At 38.4% G+C, this 22,789-nt stretch overlaps 1 protein-coding gene across 1 annotated transcript in view; it reads right to left on the reverse strand.

Annotated features, from left to right (window-relative positions):
• Positions 1 to 5,899: 5,899 nt before the first annotated feature.
• LOC119741457 overlaps positions 5,900 to 22,789 on the reverse strand; it is a 42,948-nt gene continuing 26,058 nt past the window's right edge. Inside the window, exons 6-8 of the mRNA XM_038217213.1 lie at positions 10,635 to 10,802; positions 7,734 to 9,902; positions 5,900 to 7,335 (exon numbers count right to left, since the gene is read on the reverse strand). Coding sequence (XP_038073141.1) covers positions 7,234 to 7,335; positions 7,734 to 9,902; positions 10,635 to 10,802 — 2,439 coding nt within the window. The 3' untranslated portion in view covers positions 5,900 to 7,233. The remainder of the gene's footprint in view (positions 7,336 to 7,733; positions 9,903 to 10,634; positions 10,803 to 22,789) is intronic.

The raw sequence follows: 22,789 nt of genomic DNA on the forward strand, positions 1-22,789 counted from the left end.
TTTCAAGAAAACTTGTATTTTTCCCAACACTGGTCGGCCGACCATTGGAGAACACTGGCGTTTTTCGAAAAGTGCTCCTAACTTTTTATATCTAGTTATTCCGCATTTTCTTGGCAATTGATAACACATCTCTGAAGGGGTACAAGTCTGTTAGACTGATTCTCTGACCTTACAATTCCCCTAAGTCTATAAATTGCAACGTCTCATCTTAAGTGGGGTCCGGGAACCAGACTACAAGAACATGGTAGCTTTTCTTAGATTTTCTAGCATCTCCAGTCCCAAAACGTGAAACAAGGAAGTTTAACAATATTTTCTATAGCTATTAATCCTCCAAATCCATTTATTTTTTGAAAATTGCAGCAAAAGCAAATGTTGTATATTCCCTTCAACCACATGTACAGGTATACACATAAAAAAGGCCATTGGTCTGCAAGTTCATTCTTTAAGGTACACAAAATTCCCATTTGGGAGAAAAGGCTTTGAAAAGAGCTTTTAAACATTTGCATTGCTTGTGATAGTCTGGTTACTAATTACTAACAAATTGTAATAAGAGAAAGAGCAGCCCAAAAAGGTTCCTTTATACTTTTTCTGTCGTACGCAGTGCTTGAGGTGGGAATCAATCGCGTTTGTGCAACAGAAACTTGCAACTTGCACTTGTTTTTCAATTATACATCGTATTCAGTAGTTGCAAAAACGATTTTTGTCAAACTACATAAGATTACCTCTGTCACACCCTATGTGCCATTTGGGAACGTCTGTAGTGTTCTGATGGAATTACATATCCATAGAACCTGTGTTACACCGCGACCGTTCCTTCTTTTTTTTCATTACAAAATTCCCTGTACTCAAATAGTTTTTTAACTGAATTTTGAGTCATTAAATTCTTTCTCCTGTAAAACATTAGGGAGGCGATTCTTTGTATAAGTATTTTAAATTACAGACAATTTCTTGAAGTAATTACAGAATTTAAAAAACAGAATTCTTGAAGCAGCTTGACTTTGTACATTGTGATAAAATTCTTACTAAAAGATTATATTATATACAAACTATACTAACTATTACATGGGTGTGTTGAATGATAATATGTATGATACCCGGGGTGAATAAATTGCTGTTGTACAGTATGCAGTATCAATATGTTGTCTTGTATTTGTATCTCATTCTTTGAAAATTGTCTAGATCTCGTAGACCCGGATAAAGGATCTGAGGTACTGTTATTCAGCAGCTTAATTGTACGCTTGGTGAACTGAAAAGTAGTCTATGGAACAGCAAGGGTCTGTGATATACTTGATACTTGGTTGGTTCTTCTCCTAAGGACTTCCACAAGGGAGTATATCTCGGAGGCCAGAAACACTGGGGCAAACTCCTCTTAGCGATAAGTGTTACAGGGTTCTTTTACGTGCGTTAGGCCTTATACAACACACGGGACCTCCGGCTTAATGTCCCATCCGAAGGACGAAGCAATAATGGTTAAGTGCCTTGCTCAAGGGCACAAGTGTCCGGGCCCGGGCTCGAACCCACACCACTGTTGCCTCTGAAACACCAGAGCATGAGTCAGGTGCTCTTAACCGCTAGGCCATGACACTTCACTCCGAATCTGCTCATATGTGAGCAGATTCGGTGATTAATTATGCAAAACAAGACTGCTGACCATTCAGCGGGCGCCCTCTATCAGGTCTTTGGTAACTCGTTGTTGGATTACCAAAACATGGCATACAAATTGACCAATCAACAGCTTAGTCCACATTTCTGATCAAAACGATGTCAGTTTCAAAAGTGGATTCCGATTGGCTGGCACGCGGGGTTGCATAAAATTTGCATGTTAGGATGTATCAGATGTTCGACTGTGGCTCTGCACACATAAATGTCTGATCCTACTTAAAAGGTGTCCTTTTGAAAAAATGAGCTGATATTTTAGGAATGATGTTAAGTGTGCAGATTTGAATCCCATTTCAATTGAGGGAATCTATTCCATAGTAAAAAAGTTAGTCAGTGCTATGTTCAAATTTCATCCTGAAAATAAACTTTTATGGGGGTTACAATTTAGTTTTCTCACAATCCTAAAGTTATGGACTTTTAAATGAGACATTTAACACATTTTGAATTATTTGCCTGACGATAATTTAAGTGCATCGTGTGTGTGTAAGAAATACAAAAGTGATTTGTTTTTTGGTTGAAAATATATTTTTTTTTGAAGTAAAAATTGAAAATTGGTTAGGCGAAAACCATTTAAATGTATGTATGAAGCGCACAGACAGTATATCCTTTAAAGAAGTATAGATTTGGGCTGATTATCCAGTTGCTATTTTCGTGAAAATAAAAGTTATTCACTTTTGAATGAGACATAGAATGAAAACTGACATTTAGTTCTTTCTTTCGCAGGGCGGGTTCGGTTGTGCAAAAAATGAAAGCCCTTTTTTAAGAGGCTGCAGACGCCCAGAATAGAGAAAACAATTCATTAAAGCAAAAATACAAGTTGAAAATTCGCTGGGATTTTTTTTTTTTAACAGCATGGGATATCTTTATAAGCAGATGATTACAGACCAGAGGAGAGAACAATTCGAAACAAACAAACAAACAAACAATGAAAGCCGGACACCGTAATTTATTGATAGGTGATTGATTTTAATACCGTTCTTTACAAAGGTGTTTTAGTAGAATTTATAGTATGTGTACTACAATTGCTGGAATGGAAAGTGTAAGGGGGTTTTGCAGAATGCATTTATACAAAGGTATCAAAACTAATGTTTAATGTAATGTACTTAAAGGGAATGTACAACATTTGCTTTTGCTGCAATTTTCAGAAATAAATGGATTTGGAGGATTAGTATGTTAAAGCAAATACTGTTACACTGACTTGTTTCACGTTTTGGGTTCGTTGATGCTGGAAAAACCAAGAAAAACAATCATATTCGTGTAGTCTGGTTCCCTGACCCCACTTAAGATGAAACGGAGCAATTTATAGACTTTGGGGAATTGTAAGATCAGAGAATCAGTCTAGCAGGCTTGTAGTCTTCACAGGTGTGTAATCAATTGCAAAGAAAATGCAGACAAACTAAATAAGAAAAATTAGGAGCACTTTTTGAAAAAAGCCAGTTTTCTCCAACGCTGGTCGGCCGACCAGCGTTGGAAAAATACAGTTTTTCTTGAAAATATCAGCACACCAGGAGCCACAACTTTACAGGATGCTTCAGACTGTCGTTCCCTAACAATCCAGTGAGATATTTTGTGATAATTTGATCATTTTGTTTTTTGATTTTTGCAAATGTTGTATCTTCCCTTTAAACACAGTCAGTATAGCTGCATCATTCATGAAGCATGTTTTTTTTCCCCCAGCTTTTCAGAAATACCTTACTTGCATTCCTGTCGTCATGGATGACCGAGTACCATATTGGTTTTGAAATTTCTAAAAAAAAACCTTATGTCAAATTGGGTAGTTAGATGTATTGGTGGAACGATTGTCGCTAAAAAAAATACCCACCACTACAGGTTTTGAATGCATTTTGGCACGAAATAGCTCATTTCAAAGGAATGACAAAAACTTGGAATGATTTTATATTTTTCATGAAACAACAGAACAATGTGCCAGTTTATGCAAAAACACCTTCAATATGTCTACCTCAATACAGAAAGCTGTTAAGAACCATGCATGATGCAACCATACTGACTTCATGTATATGTATTCCTTACATTCAACTCACTACATCAAGATTACCTTTTATACATGCTGTATTGAAAGTGAAGTCGGGCACCAGATATATTACGTGTCCATCTTTATGTGGTGCACAACACTAATTTGTGACCGTACTGTTTAAAAAAAAAATGTTGTAAAGATGCTAAGACTTTTTGATAATTTGACCGTGTAGTATGCTGCATGCACAAACTTGCATTACATGAAGGGCCTCACGTACACCCAAAAGAAATACGTCTTTCATTTATTTCAAAGACAAATTACAGTTGTGTGAATTGATGAATTAACAATGCCCACATTTGATGTGTCCATTTGAACTCCACAGGCAATTAGTAATAATCAAAGTAGAAGTTAAAAAAATAAATAAATAAATAACAAACAAACATTTAACAATTGAAGCATACACACTGTTCCCCTTTCAGTACTGCATTCTTACAGACTTTGTGAAAATCCTTTATTATTTGTGATATTTTATCATCATACTGGCAATTGATATTTAAACAATCCTGTAAAATTGTTCTGTACTGGCTTTTTGTTCAATTAACTCAAATTTAGGCCTCACAATGCCCCTCTTCACAGAGATTTTGTAATAGATTTTGAAAATCAACATATTGGTTTTTAAAGGTGTCTATAATATAGGCATTTATACGTTTTTATGGTGCAAAACCATGAAATTTTTCAGCGCGAGGTAGCAGAAATGCAGCTAATTGCTTCCCTCAAAATTTTCATGCCAGATAAAAGTACCAAAAATGAATATCATGCAAATGACCCAATTCTAAAACACTTATAAAAAACTTAGACAAGACTGTTGTCAGTATTATGATAACTCAACTTGTGGGTCAAGTTCATTCTTAAAATTGTCTTTAAATGTTTTTAAAATTTAACGGCAGAATATAAATATAGGGTTGTATAGGTTATAAAGTTACTTTAAATATCATATAGGCTCTGAAGTTGAAATATAGGGTTTTTTGTTTTACAGGTTTTAAAGGTTGCTGTGATGCCTGCAATTATTAAAAAAAAAATAACATAACATAACTAGTCAACCAATGGCCATGTAGCTTCTATTATTGATACACTATCAAAATATATCATCAAAAAAGAAATTGTTTATTAATTAATTATTTTTTTTGGGGGGGGGAGGTTTGAAGTTGCAACACATGAACCTCAAAATTAAAACCAATAAATAAATACACTATAAATAAAGAATACTACATAAAATATAACAATAGGCCTAAAAGGTTTGTTCCATCATGTTGAAAGAAACGAAAAACATAAAAATCAGCAATAATACATATATTTCAGAGTCTTTAAAATTTTGTTGTTCACTTTTGTTTAAACTGTCACCAACAGTCTACTAGCATAGAACAATCTCCATTACATAAATATAAATATATTTCATTCATTACAAATGTTAGAAGATATTTTACAAAGAACTCATAACAGTACTGTACTGTGGTATACTCATACATAAACCTCTACAATCACATTTTCCCATCCCAACAGCCATTGTTGATAGGGAAAATCCATCTGGGTTTTTTTATTGTGATAAAATATATATAATTATACACATAATACATGTACATTGTAAGATAAAAATTGTTCATGAATCGTTTGAATTGAAACATTTGCGTTATTTGCCCTTAACCACCAACAGTATTATACACAAAGGTGAGAAATGACCTTAAAATAGGACAAGAAACAAAGCAGAAATTTTTTAAAGGCATATATACAGGGTGGTGCAAAAAGAAGGAAACCCACTTTTGACAGGTACTTCAACCTAGTTACTTAACTTATATGAACTTTTTTTTATAAAAATGTAGTGACATTTAGCTCTTCAACAACACGTGGAGATAAAAGCTTTAAAAAAATCACAAGACTAGCGTTATTATGCTAATCTGAATACAAGTCACCAAAATCACTGTTGTCCACGGGCAAGTCTAGAGCAGTGTTTTTTCCATCTTCAAATCAAGCTCCGGAGCTCAGTCAAGTGGATGGAATAAAGCCATCGGTGGACAAACAGGTTTGACACATAACAATTTTTAAACTATACCTTTGCAATCATTTTTTCGTCACTTATGTTTAAAGATCAATATTTTAAATACCATTAAATTGAACTTTTGAAATACATGTTGTGTGTGTATGCTCAACAAGTAGGTGAAAACTGCTGTCAAAAGAGGGTTTCCTTCTTTTTGCACCACGCTGTATACATGTAGGATTATTTGCTTTTATGTCTTGTTTTGTTCTTTCAAAGCCAAAAAACAAACACATTTGTTCAAAAATCTAGACTAGTACTAGGCTGCATGACAATTAGCTAACCAGTTTGGGCTCAGTAGCTTCTCCACCTTTTGAGGAAAAAAAGTGAAAACTGGTGCACAATTTTTGGTCGCCTGGATTCTGTTGCCAGTGCTTCTGATTCAATAGTTTGCTGTTTTATATTCTGAATTACACCCTCTCATGTACAATCCCTAAATCAGCACTAGGGTATATTATTCTCATCAATAATATATTTGACGTTGAAGTCCAAGTAGATGGGTAATCTTCTGAGTATTTAATAAGTATAGCAAAATTTAAAAAGTGTGCATATACATGCCTTTAAGCCATTGATAGGGTCAATAGTTCATTGGCTCAATGCATGAACAGTTTGCTTTTATAAATGTAATGCATAGTATTTACATAGTACAAGTTCCATACAGATGTAGATACTGTAATACTTTTTAATGCCTCAGGTTAGATACAGTACTATACTCAGATGATATAACATGATTACTGTTTTATATTGAATATTTACCCACCATTATTTGACACAGATCTCGGCCCCCAAAATTGAGGACGCTGATCTCAAAATCCACTTTAAATGCTTCAAATGTGTTTGTATACATAATATCTTTGATATTTATACATGTGAATATATTTTTGGAGAATTACAATGTAGTTGGTTGATGGGCGAGTTTTCTTCTGCTCTGAAATCAAGTCAACATCGGTGTCAAATAAGAACTTGAATTGTGACAATTAAAGGCATTCCTCACATGTCACTGTCTGGCCATGATCAATGTACCTCCAATCCCTGAACATTAGTGTAATCCGCACACATGGAAGTGTTGAACTGGGGTCATGTATATTCAAAATCTGTCCAATGATTGCTCAAACATGTTGGCACAGGTTAAAGGGTAAACATAATCTGTCCAATGCAAGTTTAAAGGTATTAGAAATCACCAGTGCCCTTGGAAAGAGGGGTAAGTGGGTTTGAAACTGCCTCTACGTGTATATGAAAATGTACGAGTAAAGGCCGGTTCATGATACTCGGTGCGAACGCAAACATGAATTTGTGACTTTTCACACTGTGAATTTGCAAAAATTTGCAACATTTCAAAGAAATTTCAAAAATTGGCAACTTTTCACACTGTGAATTCGCAAAAATTGAACACATTTCAACTCCCGCGAATTTCGCAGCAAATGCTCAGTGACGTCAAATTCGCATCGTATTCACACTCGCATGAAGTATGTACCGGCCTAATAAGTCAGAATGGAATGCTGCTGTGCAGTTAGAGCGCCACTTCTGTGAGGCAGTTATCCAGCATGAGGTGAACCTGGGATGATGGAAGTGCTGGCTCTTTCCCCCAACATGATTCCAGAATGCCAATCAACTGGTTGAAAGGTAACACACACACAAAATAATAAGACACAAAAAATGCATGTCAATAGGGGCTCCCTCAGGGTGCTGTGTGGCCTCCGCATAAAAACAAGCTTATAGGGCAGAGAAGGTATAGCATATGCGACACTGATGACTTCAATGTGTACAATGAATACAATAAGCCTACTGCAGATCAACTTGATTTGTCTGAAACTTGTATCTAATAAGATCAGGTCCCTGAGGTTAGAGTTGCTTGTTTTTTTTATAAGCCATTTGTGTCACAAAACAGGGATCACAGCTATATTTGTATGATGGTCAAAAGTTTTGTAGGCCAATTTTTTTTAAAAGTACCGGTAAATGCGTGTATGGCATATGGCCATTACAGATGTTTTGTTTGCAAAGGAGACTCACCTGAGTGTAAAGGCATCCATCATAGTCCTTCAGTGAGTCAATCCACTGTAGCACAGCCTGTCCGCATCCTTGCTGCTTCCACCAGAAACCCAGCACCACTTTGGGTAGGCAGGGAAGCAATGCTTGCAACTCCTGGCAGAAGTTGACATGTTGCTGGTTGATTCCGGTCACGGGGATTCGCTTTGCACCGGGTCCCGCCTTGAGGCGGCTCGACCTCTTGTGATTGGACTGGAGCTTGTCCTCGAAGCTGCGGGACGGGTGATGGTTGATGACGCGAGAGGACAGCTCATTGATGGACTCCAAAATGGCGTCCTGACGGTGGAGCTTGCGCATCATTGGAATGCCTGGCGATGATGAGGGCTCAGAAAGACCAACAAACGTCTTAGGGGAAGAGACAGATGTCTGAGATAGACAGGAATCCTCCAAGCTTCTAGACTTCATTGACAAGGTGGCACTTGAAGGCGGGTTTCCCGGTGAGCACTGGGGACAACTGTCCACCGAATCCTGACCGTGAGATGAGCCTGAGTCCAAAGAGTTGCTCTTGTTGGCTGCCACCTGGCCATGGCAGGAGCTAGGTCGCCCCCGGCACATGCCCATCAGTCTAGGACTGTCTGGAGCATGGATGGTTCTCCTCTGGAGGTTTGTAGGAAGGGTGGAGGTGCTCCCAGGGACTATTGTGATATTGTGGGGCCTTGGGGCCCTCTTACGGACGTAAAACTGCGAGAGGGAACTAGCTGATCTTGCTACAGTTACTTGTGATTTGCTATTGCACTTGTCACCATTGGTTTCATCGTTAGACTCTGTCCTACTCAGCTGATCATGGGCTTCCTTCAGGTTGGTGTTATGCATCTGTGCTGTGGTGTGTATGACGGTGTCTTTTCCGGGAGACACGTCCAGACATTCTATCTCTTGAAGGGTCTCTGGGACTCTTGGCTTGGCCCTGCTGGTCCTGTCTGGCACCACACCAGATCTATGATGGCCATTCTGGGAGGCATGATTCTCCACCCAAGTCTCTACATTCTGTCCTGGTTGCAGATGCGCGTTACCCTTGCTAGTCAAGCAGGTGTCATTGGCGTTCTCAGGGCATGTCTCAAAGGTACACTGGAGATCTGACTGATGTATCATCCTCTGTCGCTTCATCATCAGGCTGTTGGATTTTGTCTTAATCCCTGAGGACACACTGTCAGCCCTCCTGTTCATTTTATCACTGCTGCTGCTGCGCATGGAACTCTGATGTGATGATATGCCACTATCCAGACTGCACATGCTGTCTCTTTTCGAGCAATGGGATTCATCAACCCCTTGACTACAATTGTTCCTTCCTGATTTGCCATTCTGTTCCTTTGCTCCTGGATTTCTTTGGCTTTCTTCCTTTTCCACATTTTCTGAGCCAGTCACTGTTCTCCCTGATGGTGCATGAGGGACTTCTTTAGAGGAATGTGGTTTTTCTTGTGAAGTAAGCTCATCGTCTGATGCCATCATGTCAAAGTAAGGGTTGACGATACAACAGCTCCCATCCTCTGTCATGTTGGCCAAGCTTGTCTTGGCTTCCTCTTTGGACGTTGGCCCATTGCCCAGATCCTTCTTGGAGCCTCCGCCAGAAGAATCAGAAGAGCCTTGGAACTTGCCAACCTTACTGGGATGGCTCTCTAACGTGCGGTCGCTAGAGAACTCTCCAATGCGGTAGGCCTTGATCTGTTTGGTCCTCCTGGGATATGTACCAATCTCCTCCCAGGAGGGATTGTCAGGTGCAGGGAACCGGAACTTTTCAGGGGAGGGGCACCGGTAGCCATCCCTTAGGGCACAGTCGACGACAGTGTTCTCCCAGCAGTGCATCGTGGGTGCATCTGCCAGCCCGTCATCTGTGCTGCTGTTGATGTTGCTGCTGCCACAGGAATCCATGGAGCCACTGGCATTCCTGTTCAAGTTGACGTGGCACATGTCGGCAGTCCAGGCCTTGGTGTCGGCGGGGGCCAGAGTCCAGCCGCGGGTGACACCTCGGTTGGGCTTGCGGTCCAACGTCCAGGCCTTGGTCTTGATAGCCAGCCCGTCCTCAGGTATGCGTATCATTTTCAGCCAGGCCATCATCTCCAGCAGAAGCAGCGCGAAGGATCGTACATCTCCTGTGAAAGGAGCCTTCTCTGGCACCTGAGGCTGAGCTGTGGTTATCTGCTTGGAGTCCCAGCCCCCAAAAGAAAAGCACACCAAAATTTATCATTATCAGGTGACATTTGTTATGACCTGAGGCTACATCTATGTCATTTAATGGGAACCATAGCATTAAGAAAAAAAAAGGAAAATAAAGGGGAAAAGGAAACAATCAACCAAAGCATGTTTAAGTTATAATCCTTCAAATAATTGAGACCTTTTCATGACATCAGTTTACTTTTATTAATGAATGGGAGGTTAACTCGACGTTTCTAACAGTATGCTTTGCTCGTCATCAGGAGACACGGCTGAGCATCTGTCTCCTGATGACTAGCAGAGCACACTGTTCGAAACGTCGAGTTAAACCAACTGGTTCTTCTCAGAACCACACAACTCACTAAGAGATATCATTCACATGGTGTTACCGCAAACCTCCCATTCATTGATCATGTCCACCATGCAAACCCTTAAATCTTACTTTTATTAAGTCACTAAAACAACTCGAGAACATAACAAAATATTTGATTACAAGAACTGATGAAAGAACAATTGATTATATTTGAGACATACGCCCTCAGACATGTTAGAGACAAGTCAAGAACCACCCCTTCTAGACAGAACTACAAAGACACTATGACGCTGCAAATTCAGGATTTTCCCATGATTCGATTCCCTGTCAAAAGGTGCATCTCCTTGGTAACCTGTCAGTGGTGCACTGTATGTTGAACTGCAAACCCTAATTCAAAGACCTACCGTTTCTTGATTCACGGTGGATCCTGGCACGTTGGCCACTACGGTGTTGCTTGAAGCGTTACTGACAGCGTCATCTTTCTGCGAGCTCCTGTCGACATCTGAGGGTGGCCTTCGAGTCAGGTCAACAGCCCTGGAGAAGTTGGCGATGACAACTTTGATGGCCATGGTCTGTCAATTACAAGGGGAAGATATTGTTGTTAAATAATGGTGAAAAAAAAAAACACGATAAAAAAAAAGAAAAGGAAGGGGGCAAACTGTTTAACAGGTTTCCTTGGCAACCCCGTCTGTTGATTTCATATTTGCATATTAGTTTAATTGTAGTGCAGCTTACTTTCTGCATACTAAAGAAGTAAATGATGTAGAGCTTGTAAACAGGGTGACAATTCTTCAATACATTGTTTTTATTTACTCCATTCACTGATCCTCTATACGAGGATAAACGACTTCCCCAAATTTCTGGTTAGATGGTTGATACGGCACTTGCGCGTCGTGTGTGTGCGTGCGCAAGACTCGGCGCGCAACTGCAGTCTTACAGCGGTCAAATTTCTGTCAGGACACCAGCTGTCGGTGATCAAGGCGCTCACGCATTGTTCTACATGTTCTAAGCGTTGCTCTATGAGCTGACGCGGCATATCACGCATGTAGACAATCCATTCCGTAAATTTTGTACACAAGCTCAGATGATTTGTTTATCCTTGTGTAGAGGATCCGTGCTTGGATTTCAGCTGTAGATATGCCTGTTACAACATGATCAAAATGTGCATAATACAAATTATTGTCATTACATGTATGTAAATCATAACCCTCTCAGAGCCTTTAAATGCCACAAGCACAACAAGCCGCTTAAGAGGATGTTGGAACATTTCAGCAGATAGATTCTAGGTACTATTACTCAATATGGGGGTTAATGATACCCCTGGAAAGTTAAATAAAAAGCATGAGCCATTGTTTTCTGGGAGCGTTTTAGAGGACCCAGGAGAGTTCCTAGCAAAATTGCCAAAGGAGTAGGTTAAAGAGAACAGCTGATTGATTATAACATGCAACTTTTTGGAGGAAAAAAAATGGAGGGCGATTAAAACTATAAAGGTTCCTTTTCTTTGTAACTTATTTTACGTCTTAGAGTTTGACTTTACATTAACTATTTTGATGCCAATCTTTGACATGTTAAGTTTGCATATTTTGTGTTTAATAAAATACTACCATTTTGAAACATTATCACGTTAAATTACTCCGTTTTTTTTTTACATTGTTGACTAGAAACATTGCCCAGTGGCTTTATTCCCACAGAATATAACACAGAAAAAAAAATCACCGATATAATAGCCACATCACAATGACAATAAAAGGATGCCAAAATTATGCAAGTAACTGTGGATTGCCCTTTCCTCATTTCTTACCCGAAATAAAAAAAGACCTTTGTGACTGAAAGAAATTAAAAAGAGCCAAGGCTATGTGTGTACATACATACAAAAAAAAGCTGAATTGCAATTGCCGGGGCTCAAGATTCAATCTAAGGGATATTGTCCTTTTTGATTGCTGCATGGAGCCGACCTGACTGCACTGCCCTGAGCAGGGCAGGCTCTTAATGTCAGGCAAACACACGGTGTCTCTGGCCAATGCCTAGCACAGCCCAGTGCTTTATCGAATTTTGGAGATAAAAATACACCGGCTTGACGGCAATAGTTCAAATAAAGTCATGCCAGTTTTCGTTACGTCGGGAGGTTGCTTGATAAGGTTATCAAATCATTGTGAATTATTCATCCATTCGAATGAAAAAAATATTTTCGGGAAGCTGTGCACAGTTCCAGCCACAGAATAAACTTATCGCACAGATAATATTTTCTTAACGGTAGGATGAATTTTCAAGTTGACACCTTATTTTTTACATGACTGATGCTTTCTTATTAAGCCATTCTTAACCTCATTTTTAGTAAGATTAAGATCATTAAACTAACCACAAAATGCATTAAACTGTTAAAATATCTCTTTTTTGTTAACAATAGAAATGTTTATCACTGGTGACAATTCAGTTCATTTTAAATATCTCCCAAAGTGCTTTTTTTCTAATGTAAAATAGTAACATTTACAAGTACAAAATTTAGATCTAGTTAGATGTACTGAACGTTTTTCTAAAGGTAGAGTACATCATTTGTAATTTGTGCATTTTGTTCATTTGTGAAGCAACGAAAGTGCTCAAACTCTAAAGAAAAGTGCTTAACAACTAACCGGATGAAAGTTTAGCTCAGTGAATACTATATATTTTTGGGAAAAATATTATTCTATAGGATCTCAATTTCTAATCAAAAGTTGCAGAGTCATGTTTTGAATTACGCCCGAATTTAGCGTCCGGGACACATTCTCATTCAGCCGATTGCAGATACGCCATGTCACGCACTTAACTGACGAATTATAGCAACCGTGCACACGTATGCGTCGAGTCAATGCTTGCATGCCCTTCGCCTAATTATAAAACTGAACTACCGGTACTAACGGAAATTTCCAAGAATGTGTCTTTAGACGCATCGTTGGAAATTGCCTTCTTTCATTGTTTTCTTCGAAATGACAGCTTACCAGAAAGAATAATTTCACAGGGAGTTTAGTGCAATTTCTATCTTTAAACCAAATATGCTTTTCAACAGTAATTTCGTCAGTTACTTTTTGGATAGGTGCAAATGATGGACTGTAGCTTTAATACTCATATTGATTATACATCTTTACTATTACAATGAAAGGAAATATTATTCACACCATTAGAAGAAAATATGTAATATGGCTGACCAGTCTTTCAAATAGAATTTCTGATGACATTTTAAACTCAACCCAATACTAGGAGATCGCAATCGTGTTGTTAGTGAGCAGTCCCAGACTAAAGTGCACAGGGCTCAACTCAAGCTCAATTATTCTACAAGTGACCTGGTCCAATCAGACGTCGTCGGTTGGAGCCAGTTGGCTTGCCTCCAGGGGGGCTTCCTTCAATCGTTAGGAGTAAGGGATTGAGAGACAGACCAGCGACGTAACGTGGGGCCAGCTCAAAATCTCTACTCCTTTGATTTCCCTCCGTTGCGAAGTGTGTTTCTGAGGGCTCACAATCTAATTGCCGAGTCCATCGGAATGCTTAATTCCTGTATAACTTGCTCCAGATCAAATCAGTGGCATGACCAGGCTCTTGATTAAAGCAAAGTATCCACCGGTCCTTGAAGTGGAAAGTCTTGATGTAAATTGGCTGCACGCAAGGTCAGCAGAAATTTGTTTAATTACATGTATTTGAAACTGGATGTCATACGGCAAATCTCACCTGGAAATTCAAGTTGGGGTGGGGGAGAGGGGGAACGGGAGGGATGATTAAAGATGGGCATTTGCCTCCCAAATGTATGATTTTTGCCCTCATCTCGCCCAGGGCTTCCAACCTTTGGAGCCCCTATGGGGATGTATATACATTTAGCTGGCATGGGGTCCCCAACATTCAGAAACCTTCAACCTTTTTTGATTGAAGTCAAGTGCATTTTGATGAGTGCAAGAAAATGTCTCAGATACTAATAGTACATTGTGTATATGTACAACACTGCAATTCATGTACAGTTGTACAAATTTATGTAAAATGTGAGTCAAAATTGAATAGTACACAATTGCAAACAAGTTATCAATCGATATCTTCCTTCTTTTTTTCCACTGCACAAATGTCAGTGCAAGAAAATGTCTCAGGTACATGTGATAATAGTACATGTGTATACGTGTATACAACACTGCAATTCATGTACAGTTGTAAAATGTAAAATGTGAGTCAAAATTGAATAGTACACAATTGCAAACAAGTTATCAATCAATATCTTCCTTCTTTTTTTCTCTGCACAAATGTCAGTGCAAAAATGAAACATTAAATGAGAACTGCAATATTGACCAAAAAGCAAATAGTGTAGATGAATAATAACAAAAATATGCCTTAAAAGTACAAGGTTCACTATCAAATTAAGACCCACAAATAAAACGATCCATAATCACGAAGATAGATTCATAAACTACTACCTTACTGTTTATATTTATCATCAATATGTTCAATATGTAGGGTTCCTGTTTTTTGATTGATTCTAATTAGATTATTGTCACAAGAAGTGTAAATAAATTGATTTTTATGTTAATGAGATTTGTTAATAGTATTGATTTCATTATTTCCCAAATGAAAAATATTGTTGGGGACAGTACATATTCAGCAAAGTTTTCATTTCACATAATAAATTTCCATATTCATGAGTAAAGCAGTATTAAATTTTATGACAGAAAAGCTGCTGCCATTTTTCAGATTTCTCCATGAAAATATTTAATTTCAATTACTTAAATCCTGATCATTTTATACATTTTTGGAGGCTGTAAGTGTTTGATACTCAACTTTACAACATCTACCGGTACATGTAGATATTTCTTTAACCCTGCTATGTCCAGTGCAGTTGGCAAAGATAATTATTAGACCTTTTAAAACATTTATTAAATTTGCCTGACCAAAGGGTTTTGAAAGGTGAAATAGTGCTGAACTTTGGGACTTTCCAAAAGGTTTCCAAAGGTGAAGCAACTCTGTGGGCAAATTCAGCAAGTTGCATTTCAATACCTTTCAAAAGGAATTGAAAGGTGTGGTAGTGCAGTAACAATAAATTCTGGAGGATTTTAAAAGGTCCAGCATTTTCTTTCCCTCCAATTTGCCAGCACCCAGATTTTGAGGTGTTTTGAATGGTCTAACTATAGGAGAGTAAATCCTTTTTGAGTGTTTGAATTATGCTGCCAAAAAAGGAAACTGATTGTATCACTTTAATTTGTGGCAGACGGTGGATGTCAACCGGGGCACCCACAGCTTCTTGAGCAGGCTTTTGGGGGGGGGGGGGGGGTAGGCTTTCTGCCTAAATATAATACTATCAACATTTGTTTAAAATTATCATATTCCTTTACTTTAACATCCAAATTCTTTCCACTGTACAGGTACTTCACAAAATGGAAATATGAATGAAAAAATGAGTCCCTCAATATAAAAAATAGACCAATATTGCTTTCTTCAAAACAGAACTTTCCACTTTAAGAAGCCAGAGCGTGGCTTAAGATTACAGCAGCCCAAAGGCAAAAACTGTCAATGTAAGTTATTACATTTGCGACTTATCAACTGATCATCTGATGAACGGAAACTTGATGCCACCAAGAACATGTATGTCAGATCTCTCAGGCATTCGATGACATTGTTACAATCATGCCTTTTGCCAGGAAAAGCATTTAAGTGATGCATAAACACATTGTGCCATAAATGCGCGACAGCTGCTTTGTCATCAAACAAATCCATTTCCATCTTATTCTGCTGGCTATATTAACTGTTGTTTGCAATGGAAAGCTCAAATTTTGTGCTGAATGTCTCATTTTATATCTTTTGACAATTTCAATTGTTACTTACAGTATTCTTTCCTATAATTCTACATGTAAGCCCTAAATGTTTATTTATTAGTTTTGATTGATTTGTAACTGAAAGAAATCCCCACTTAATTTGTTAAATTAAAAACTAAACTTATAATTGCCCAAACTACCAGGGTATATTGTCAACATTTTCTTTTGCAGCCTTGTGCAGGGCATACATTTTTTGCTTGAGTATGATGTATGTTTCTAACTAGCACAATAAATCTATATTGTAAAAAATTACAATGCATGTTGTAAGGCCTCTCAAAATTAAGACAAGATATTCCCTCCCCCTCAAAAAAAAAAATAGCCCAAAAATTCCTCCCCCACAAAAAAAAGGAGGTTATCAATGTAAATGTTCAGTAAAGACAGACTCCAAGAAAATATCTTGTCACAGCCAGCCTGCCTCCCTATTTACCGAAGGGCTCCTTGGGGTGTGTTAGTCTTAATGTCTGGCTTCTGCAGCAATTTAATCACATTCAACTATGACCAGAGGTGAGAATGGTACTGGGAGTTAGCATGGTTAGGGTAAAAGGGTGATCCGAGCGCAGGCACACATTGCTTAGAGTACTGGAAATATATCACTCTTAAATATCATGTATTTCGTTGTAGTTTTTGTATATTTTATAATAACATTGTCATGTATGATGTATGATATGAGCTTTGCGAGTAAAAACTTGGATTTGTGATGGTGAATACTGAGCTATATTGTCTAGCAGTCAAGTATTTTTTAAATTCAATGTTATTAATTGTAGGTTAACCTTTTCAAGGTTTGTGACATTTTCCAGTTTTTGGACTTTTAGGATCAGTTTATTTTCTTGGATATCATTTCATATATGTATCCAATTGTTATCATTTTATTCTTTGTACTTTGTTATTTAATGATGAAGGTGCTTCCCAAATGTATTATTCTTTTCTGCGTACAATGCCAACACCATGTGGTGCACATGTACAGGAAATAATGTAACTTCTTTTTTTTTTGGGGGGGGTATATTCCAGAAACATAAAAAGCAACAGCAGCACAGTATTATCAAATTTTAATTTAAGAAAACCAGCCTTTCTTAAAAGAAGGCCTCAGTTCAATCATTAAATTTATATATTGGGAAAAATTATGGGGTCATTTGTACTTTCCAGAGAAATTCCATCAATATTGCTAATTTGCACACAGAAAATCCATGGATTATCTTGCACTGACACCCTAATACAATGATTGCACAGCTATCACATGGCCAAGCACGGTCCATAAGTCTTCCAAATACCTCTATCTACCGCTCCCTCACATAAATACATCTCAAGAAGGATTGGAGAAGGATCGATAAGCGTTAGTTGCAGCCAAGGCCCGTCCTTGCTTGCGAAAAAACAGGTCCTATCACGCCTGCCCTGTCACATATCCGGTCTGGGAATCAAACTCGACGTTATGAGTGAACGAAGACTTGGAGAGTGAGAGAGAGAGAGAGAGACGGAGAGTAGAAAACAAATGCAGCAGAAAAACATGTCAGTGAGATGAAGGGAAGTCTGACATCACTTGCGGGATTTGACGTCAATGGTCGGTGCGGTAGAATACCAAATGACAACGATGGTTTGGGCACAGGCAGGGGTACCCCCCCCCCCCCCCAGGAAAGGTTTCTGGGCTTGGACAGGGTCAAGTGCTACACAGTTGGTGATTTCTAGGAAAGGAAAGGATTCTGTTTTCTTTGAGAGGTTTTGATTTGGGACATTCAGTCTGAGAGTCTAAGAACTGGCGGCAGTGAAGGAATTATGTTTCAGCAAGCCACTGGCAAGTTAAACAAGTGAAAGTTTAAATATTCAGGCTTTGTGATCCCCCCAAATAATAATAATTAAAAAAAAATCATTATAGCACAATGCCGGAAATTCAGAAGCCGTAACTAATGCTAAACTGGTGTGCTGTGATGTTTAAAAGAGCAAAAAATAGCAAAAGCATTGGGCAATAGAAACATCTAAATTAACTGTTTTTGTTATGTACATGTAGTGTTATTGATATTCAAGCTTCCTGCAGTTTTGAAGAAAATTAAATTCAATTTAACGTCAGTTACGGCATCCACTTTATTACGGTGTTCACTTATTAGTGAAAAATCTACTGCTCCTCAATTTTTTTTTCTGCAATTTTAATTTTAATTTTAATTAGAATGGATACATGTACCATGACAAGACTACAAGAAGCCCACAATTGCCTGGTTTGATACTTGCAGAAGAATGCACAAGTGGAAAATGGACACCATGTGCATGTCGTTAACTGTCCAAACATACCATTATTTTTGCAGTGAAAACTTGTTGCCTATAGTATCTTTTCAATGTTGTTTTCAACTTAAAGGGATGTTTCTCCCAACAATTTAAGACAAAACAAACTGCATGCAGCTTTCATCTTGCTTCAGATCTCTAATGTCCCACTTTAGGTTGCCAGTGTTTGGTTCGTACACTTTCATGCAAAAATGAGCCCCCCTATTTTGAAATTCAATAATGCACAACAACAAAAAATGAAAAAAAATAATAATTGGCCTATGGGATATGCTGCAACTATTCATTTCAAACAACTATATACAATAATCTGATTTGTAAATGACAGATCTATGTCTCCTTTTTTGGTAAGACTAAACTTCGTGTAGAGCCGTACGTCCATTTTCATATTTATTGGCTGTATTTTCTGCTTAAGATCTGTGTCATGTGCCCTACTTTTGCGTGACCCTGAATCCACGGGCAATATCAAAGCAGACTTGGCGACACAAAATGAATAAAAAAATATATATATAATATAAAATTGCTTCCATAAAATTGCCATGCTTCTATTTTGAACTTCCTGTGACCTGCTAAAAAACACCCCCCCCCCCAAAAAAAGCTGCAATATATTTAATTAGTGGGTTGATGAGAGTCCAATGCAGGCCTCGGGCAGTTTCATATCCCCTGGCAGCACCGCTTTGCCAAGCCGGCCATGAAACGATGAGCGCCACGCCATGCGGATAATTACCAACAATCGCACAACTTTAACTCAATCAACTATGATTTCTTTATGTCCCCGCAATTCAATTTCCGTTACAAATCTTCGTCATTATTTATGCTAATTTGGCAGAAAAATTTGCGCAGATTTGTTTTTGTTTTTATAGGGATGCTAACTCCCTTTGGGTCCAGGGTATCAAATATTGCTCAAATCTGAATTTTTATTTAATTTCAAATATCCAATGAATACATTTCAAGTTTTTTGACCCTCTATTTTATAATTACAGTTTGTACATCGTTTCAGCCAAACCGGGATCAGTTTTGTATGCAGTATGCATGTTGAGCAACTGCTCTGTGAGTGGGCGGGATGATGAATAAATGAAAAAAACAAGCTTGCTTCCTGTCATTTATCACTGATCTCAAAGCTAGATGAGAGATGTTAAAACAAGATAATCCTGCTGCTCCCTAGAAAAAAATATTATTTTGAAAAAAAAGAGAGCATTTTTTAAGGGTATGCCTTTAGAAATGAAGCCGTGCCCTTTTTACTCTATACAAATTTGAGGGGGGGGGGGGAATACACACATGTATGCGAGAAAAAAAAGCAGGGTTGATTTGGGACAAACAGTTACACTTTCCGTTTTGTTGCAGTTTTTATTATTTCAGACTCTTCTGTTTTTAGCTGCGGGTAGCAGTTTAACAAATCATCATGTCTCGCCGTTAGTAAGTTACATGTAGTAGCATTGACATTGTCTATTGCTCCTACATATTTTGACCGATTTCAACCAAACTTTGTCAAAAATATCAGTAGCCCATCCCCAACATGTCACATGACCAAACTGGGGTCAAAGGTCATCATGAGGTCACTGGGGTCAAAAAGCTGATTTTTTTAAAACTCAAAACACTGCATATGCATGAACACAAAATTTGTCGGCCCGCAGCTTCTGAGATCCAATCGAGCTTGTTCTTTTATCATTTCTATTACTGCCTCTTCTTGTTACGTTTATTTTTCAAGCATTTTTTTTTCTTCGGAAAAGTCAAATGTCACGCTTTTCCCCAATGGCTTTCAGGATTCATTTTAATGCGTACGTGGGCTGTATTTCTACATGCTCCTTTTGTTCGAATAAGACAAGATATGGCACAGTTAAATTTGTATATCTCATGACATCTGTGATGAAGAACATAAAGGTAGGTCTACACGGATCAAAAAATAAGCTAGGTTCTGAAACTGAATGTAAAAATATCTGTCCTCCCAAAGTATGGTTCATCAACCACAGGAAAACGTTTTTATTGCAAACCGAATTAAATGACAAAAGTAAAACAAAAATTGTTAAACTACACCACACACCGTATACCTGGCCCAATTTGTTTGGGGGAAAATCTTATCTGCATGTAAATAATTTATAGTGCTCTCCACATATCATTCAGATACAAATGCCAATGACTAGTTCGATTAGGTACTGAGTAGGTAAAGACCACAATTATTGTAGTAAAGTGACTCATGTTATTTCATTTCACTGACAAGGATGAACAGCCTGTCATCAATAGCCCATGGAAAAAGCGGACAATTGGTTTCATTAATCTTGACCTTCATACTATAATGTAGACGTACAAAGACTTGGAATCATGACTGATTTCATTGTACAATACAACAGTGACGGTGGTCCACGGACCATCAATCTTGCCCTGGCATGGCGGCTGGCGCTGACACATTTCTAATTAATGAAACTAGAAAATCCAATTAAAATAATGCAGGTGGTTTAATCCAAGAAAATTAATCACGAACCATCAAGTTGTTCTCAAGTAAACACAAATTTACACGTTTGTACCGGTATGTACATGTATGTACATGTATAACCACAGAATTGTCCACTGGCTCTGTGCAGCATTGACTGGGAGCTCTGTGTACGTAGCCAGTCTCACAATAGCCCGGCGTGGGAGGACACTTTGATGGTGTGAAGTACACTACAAGCCCAGAAACATGTCAATTTGCAAAAAAGAAAAAAAATTAGCAATAATATACTGTGCACTGTTTCAGGGTGAAGTATGGAAACGATCTCGGCCCTTTTTGTTTTTGTTTGCATTGTTTATAATTTTTAATATGTATGTAACGTACATTTTGACACTTACAAGTAGAAGTTTTCAATACACACGATGTGCGATATACCGGTAGAAAGCACATTGCCTAAAAACTAACTACAGAAGCACTAAAGGCTAAGAAAAAAATCCCCCTAACGCCCCCACCGCCATCCCCCAATAAAAAAAACCCCGATCAATCCTCATCATTGACTATATTTCCCAATGTTTGTGCAATGTATGTTGTTGAAGCTTATGAACGCACTTCAGATAATTAATCCACACAGGTAGCAGTAGTAAATGTAGGGGTCTTCCCCCCCCCCTTTTTTCCTCCTTCCCCTCCCCTTTTTCAGCTGCTGGAAATTTTAATAATAGTAAAATGTTGCCAAAAATAGTAACATTTTACTTAAAGATCCTAAATTTATTCTGAAATAGCCTTAGAATGCGAAGGGGGCAGGGCACGCCTTCACTCAAATATACCCCCCCCCCTCCCCCATGCATTTCCTGAAAACCACATCCGCCCCTGACACGACAGCCAAACCATGTCTCTTCCATTTCCCCCCTCCCCAGTTTTTGAGAAAACAATAACAATTGTTTCTGTCTGACTCACGCATCAATTTGGTGATTCATTGCCATGGCATTGTTCAATTTTTTTACGACTCGTTATTACTCATTCTAAGCATAGAGGCCCAGCACATTTGAATATTTACTCATACGATATGACAATGGCACAGACAATCTCCCGGTAGTTTCAGTTTGATAGTTAATGACAGGGAACTAATTAAATATTTGCAGAATGACTGGACGGGCGTTTCTAAAACCGTCCTGCCATTATATATAATTTTTTTCCGGGGGGGGGGGGGGGGGGGGGGGAAATTTCTTGATCATGATGACTGGGACAGTCATGTGTACACATTTCCAATGCCAGACTGAACACAATTTTCAGGCACCATTTAATGAAGTACCACTAGTCTCAAGTGCAGTCCCTGGGCCATTCTGATGATGTGGCTACAATCCATCCATCACATTAGGGTAACTACCGTACCGAGGCACAAGTAGATGCTTTGGCCATCCATTCTGAATGGTATATGTCAGTGGGGAGGACAGGCAGGGCTGCCAGGCAGCGTCCTAAGATGATGAATTTGATACTAGTTCTTCATCTTTTGCGTGGTTACAAAAATGGCAAAATAATAATCTGCAATCTGAAATCTATCCATTCTATCACAAAGGCCCCTTTTAATGGCAGAAGCATTGTTCAGATAATCCATCACGGGGCATTTGCTTAGTACAATAACATGCACAATGGTTGCTCCATTGAAGGGGTTCTCGTGCGCGTTCAGACGTGCACTAGGTCTTGTGAAACAGCTGCGAAGGTTATTATAAAGCTACTCATATATGTCGGCACAGTGATTTTCCTTGAATTATTTTCCAATGTTTTAAATGTTCCTTTCCACGCACTGCCTTACTCTGAAATTCCCTACCTCCATCCCGTTTTCCAGGTTACTACAACCTATCCCAGTTTGAGCGCAATGTGAACATTCATCTTTCATGTTGAACTTAATTGTCTTCCTTTTCTATCATCCCCTTTTCTTCTGTCTCTTCCTCTGGGGCCAATTTCACGGCGCTGCTAAGCATAAAAATTTGCTTAGCACAAAAAAAGTCTGGCTCATAAAAGCAGGTTACCAGCCAAAACTCCAAGTGATTTA

This window comes from Patiria miniata, unplaced genomic scaffold (genome assembly GCF_015706575.1).
Source record: "Patiria miniata isolate m_02_andy unplaced genomic scaffold, ASM1570657v1 HiC_scaffold_5, whole genome shotgun sequence".
Classification (NCBI taxonomy): Eukaryota; Metazoa; Echinodermata; class Asteroidea; order Valvatida; family Asterinidae; genus Patiria; species Patiria miniata.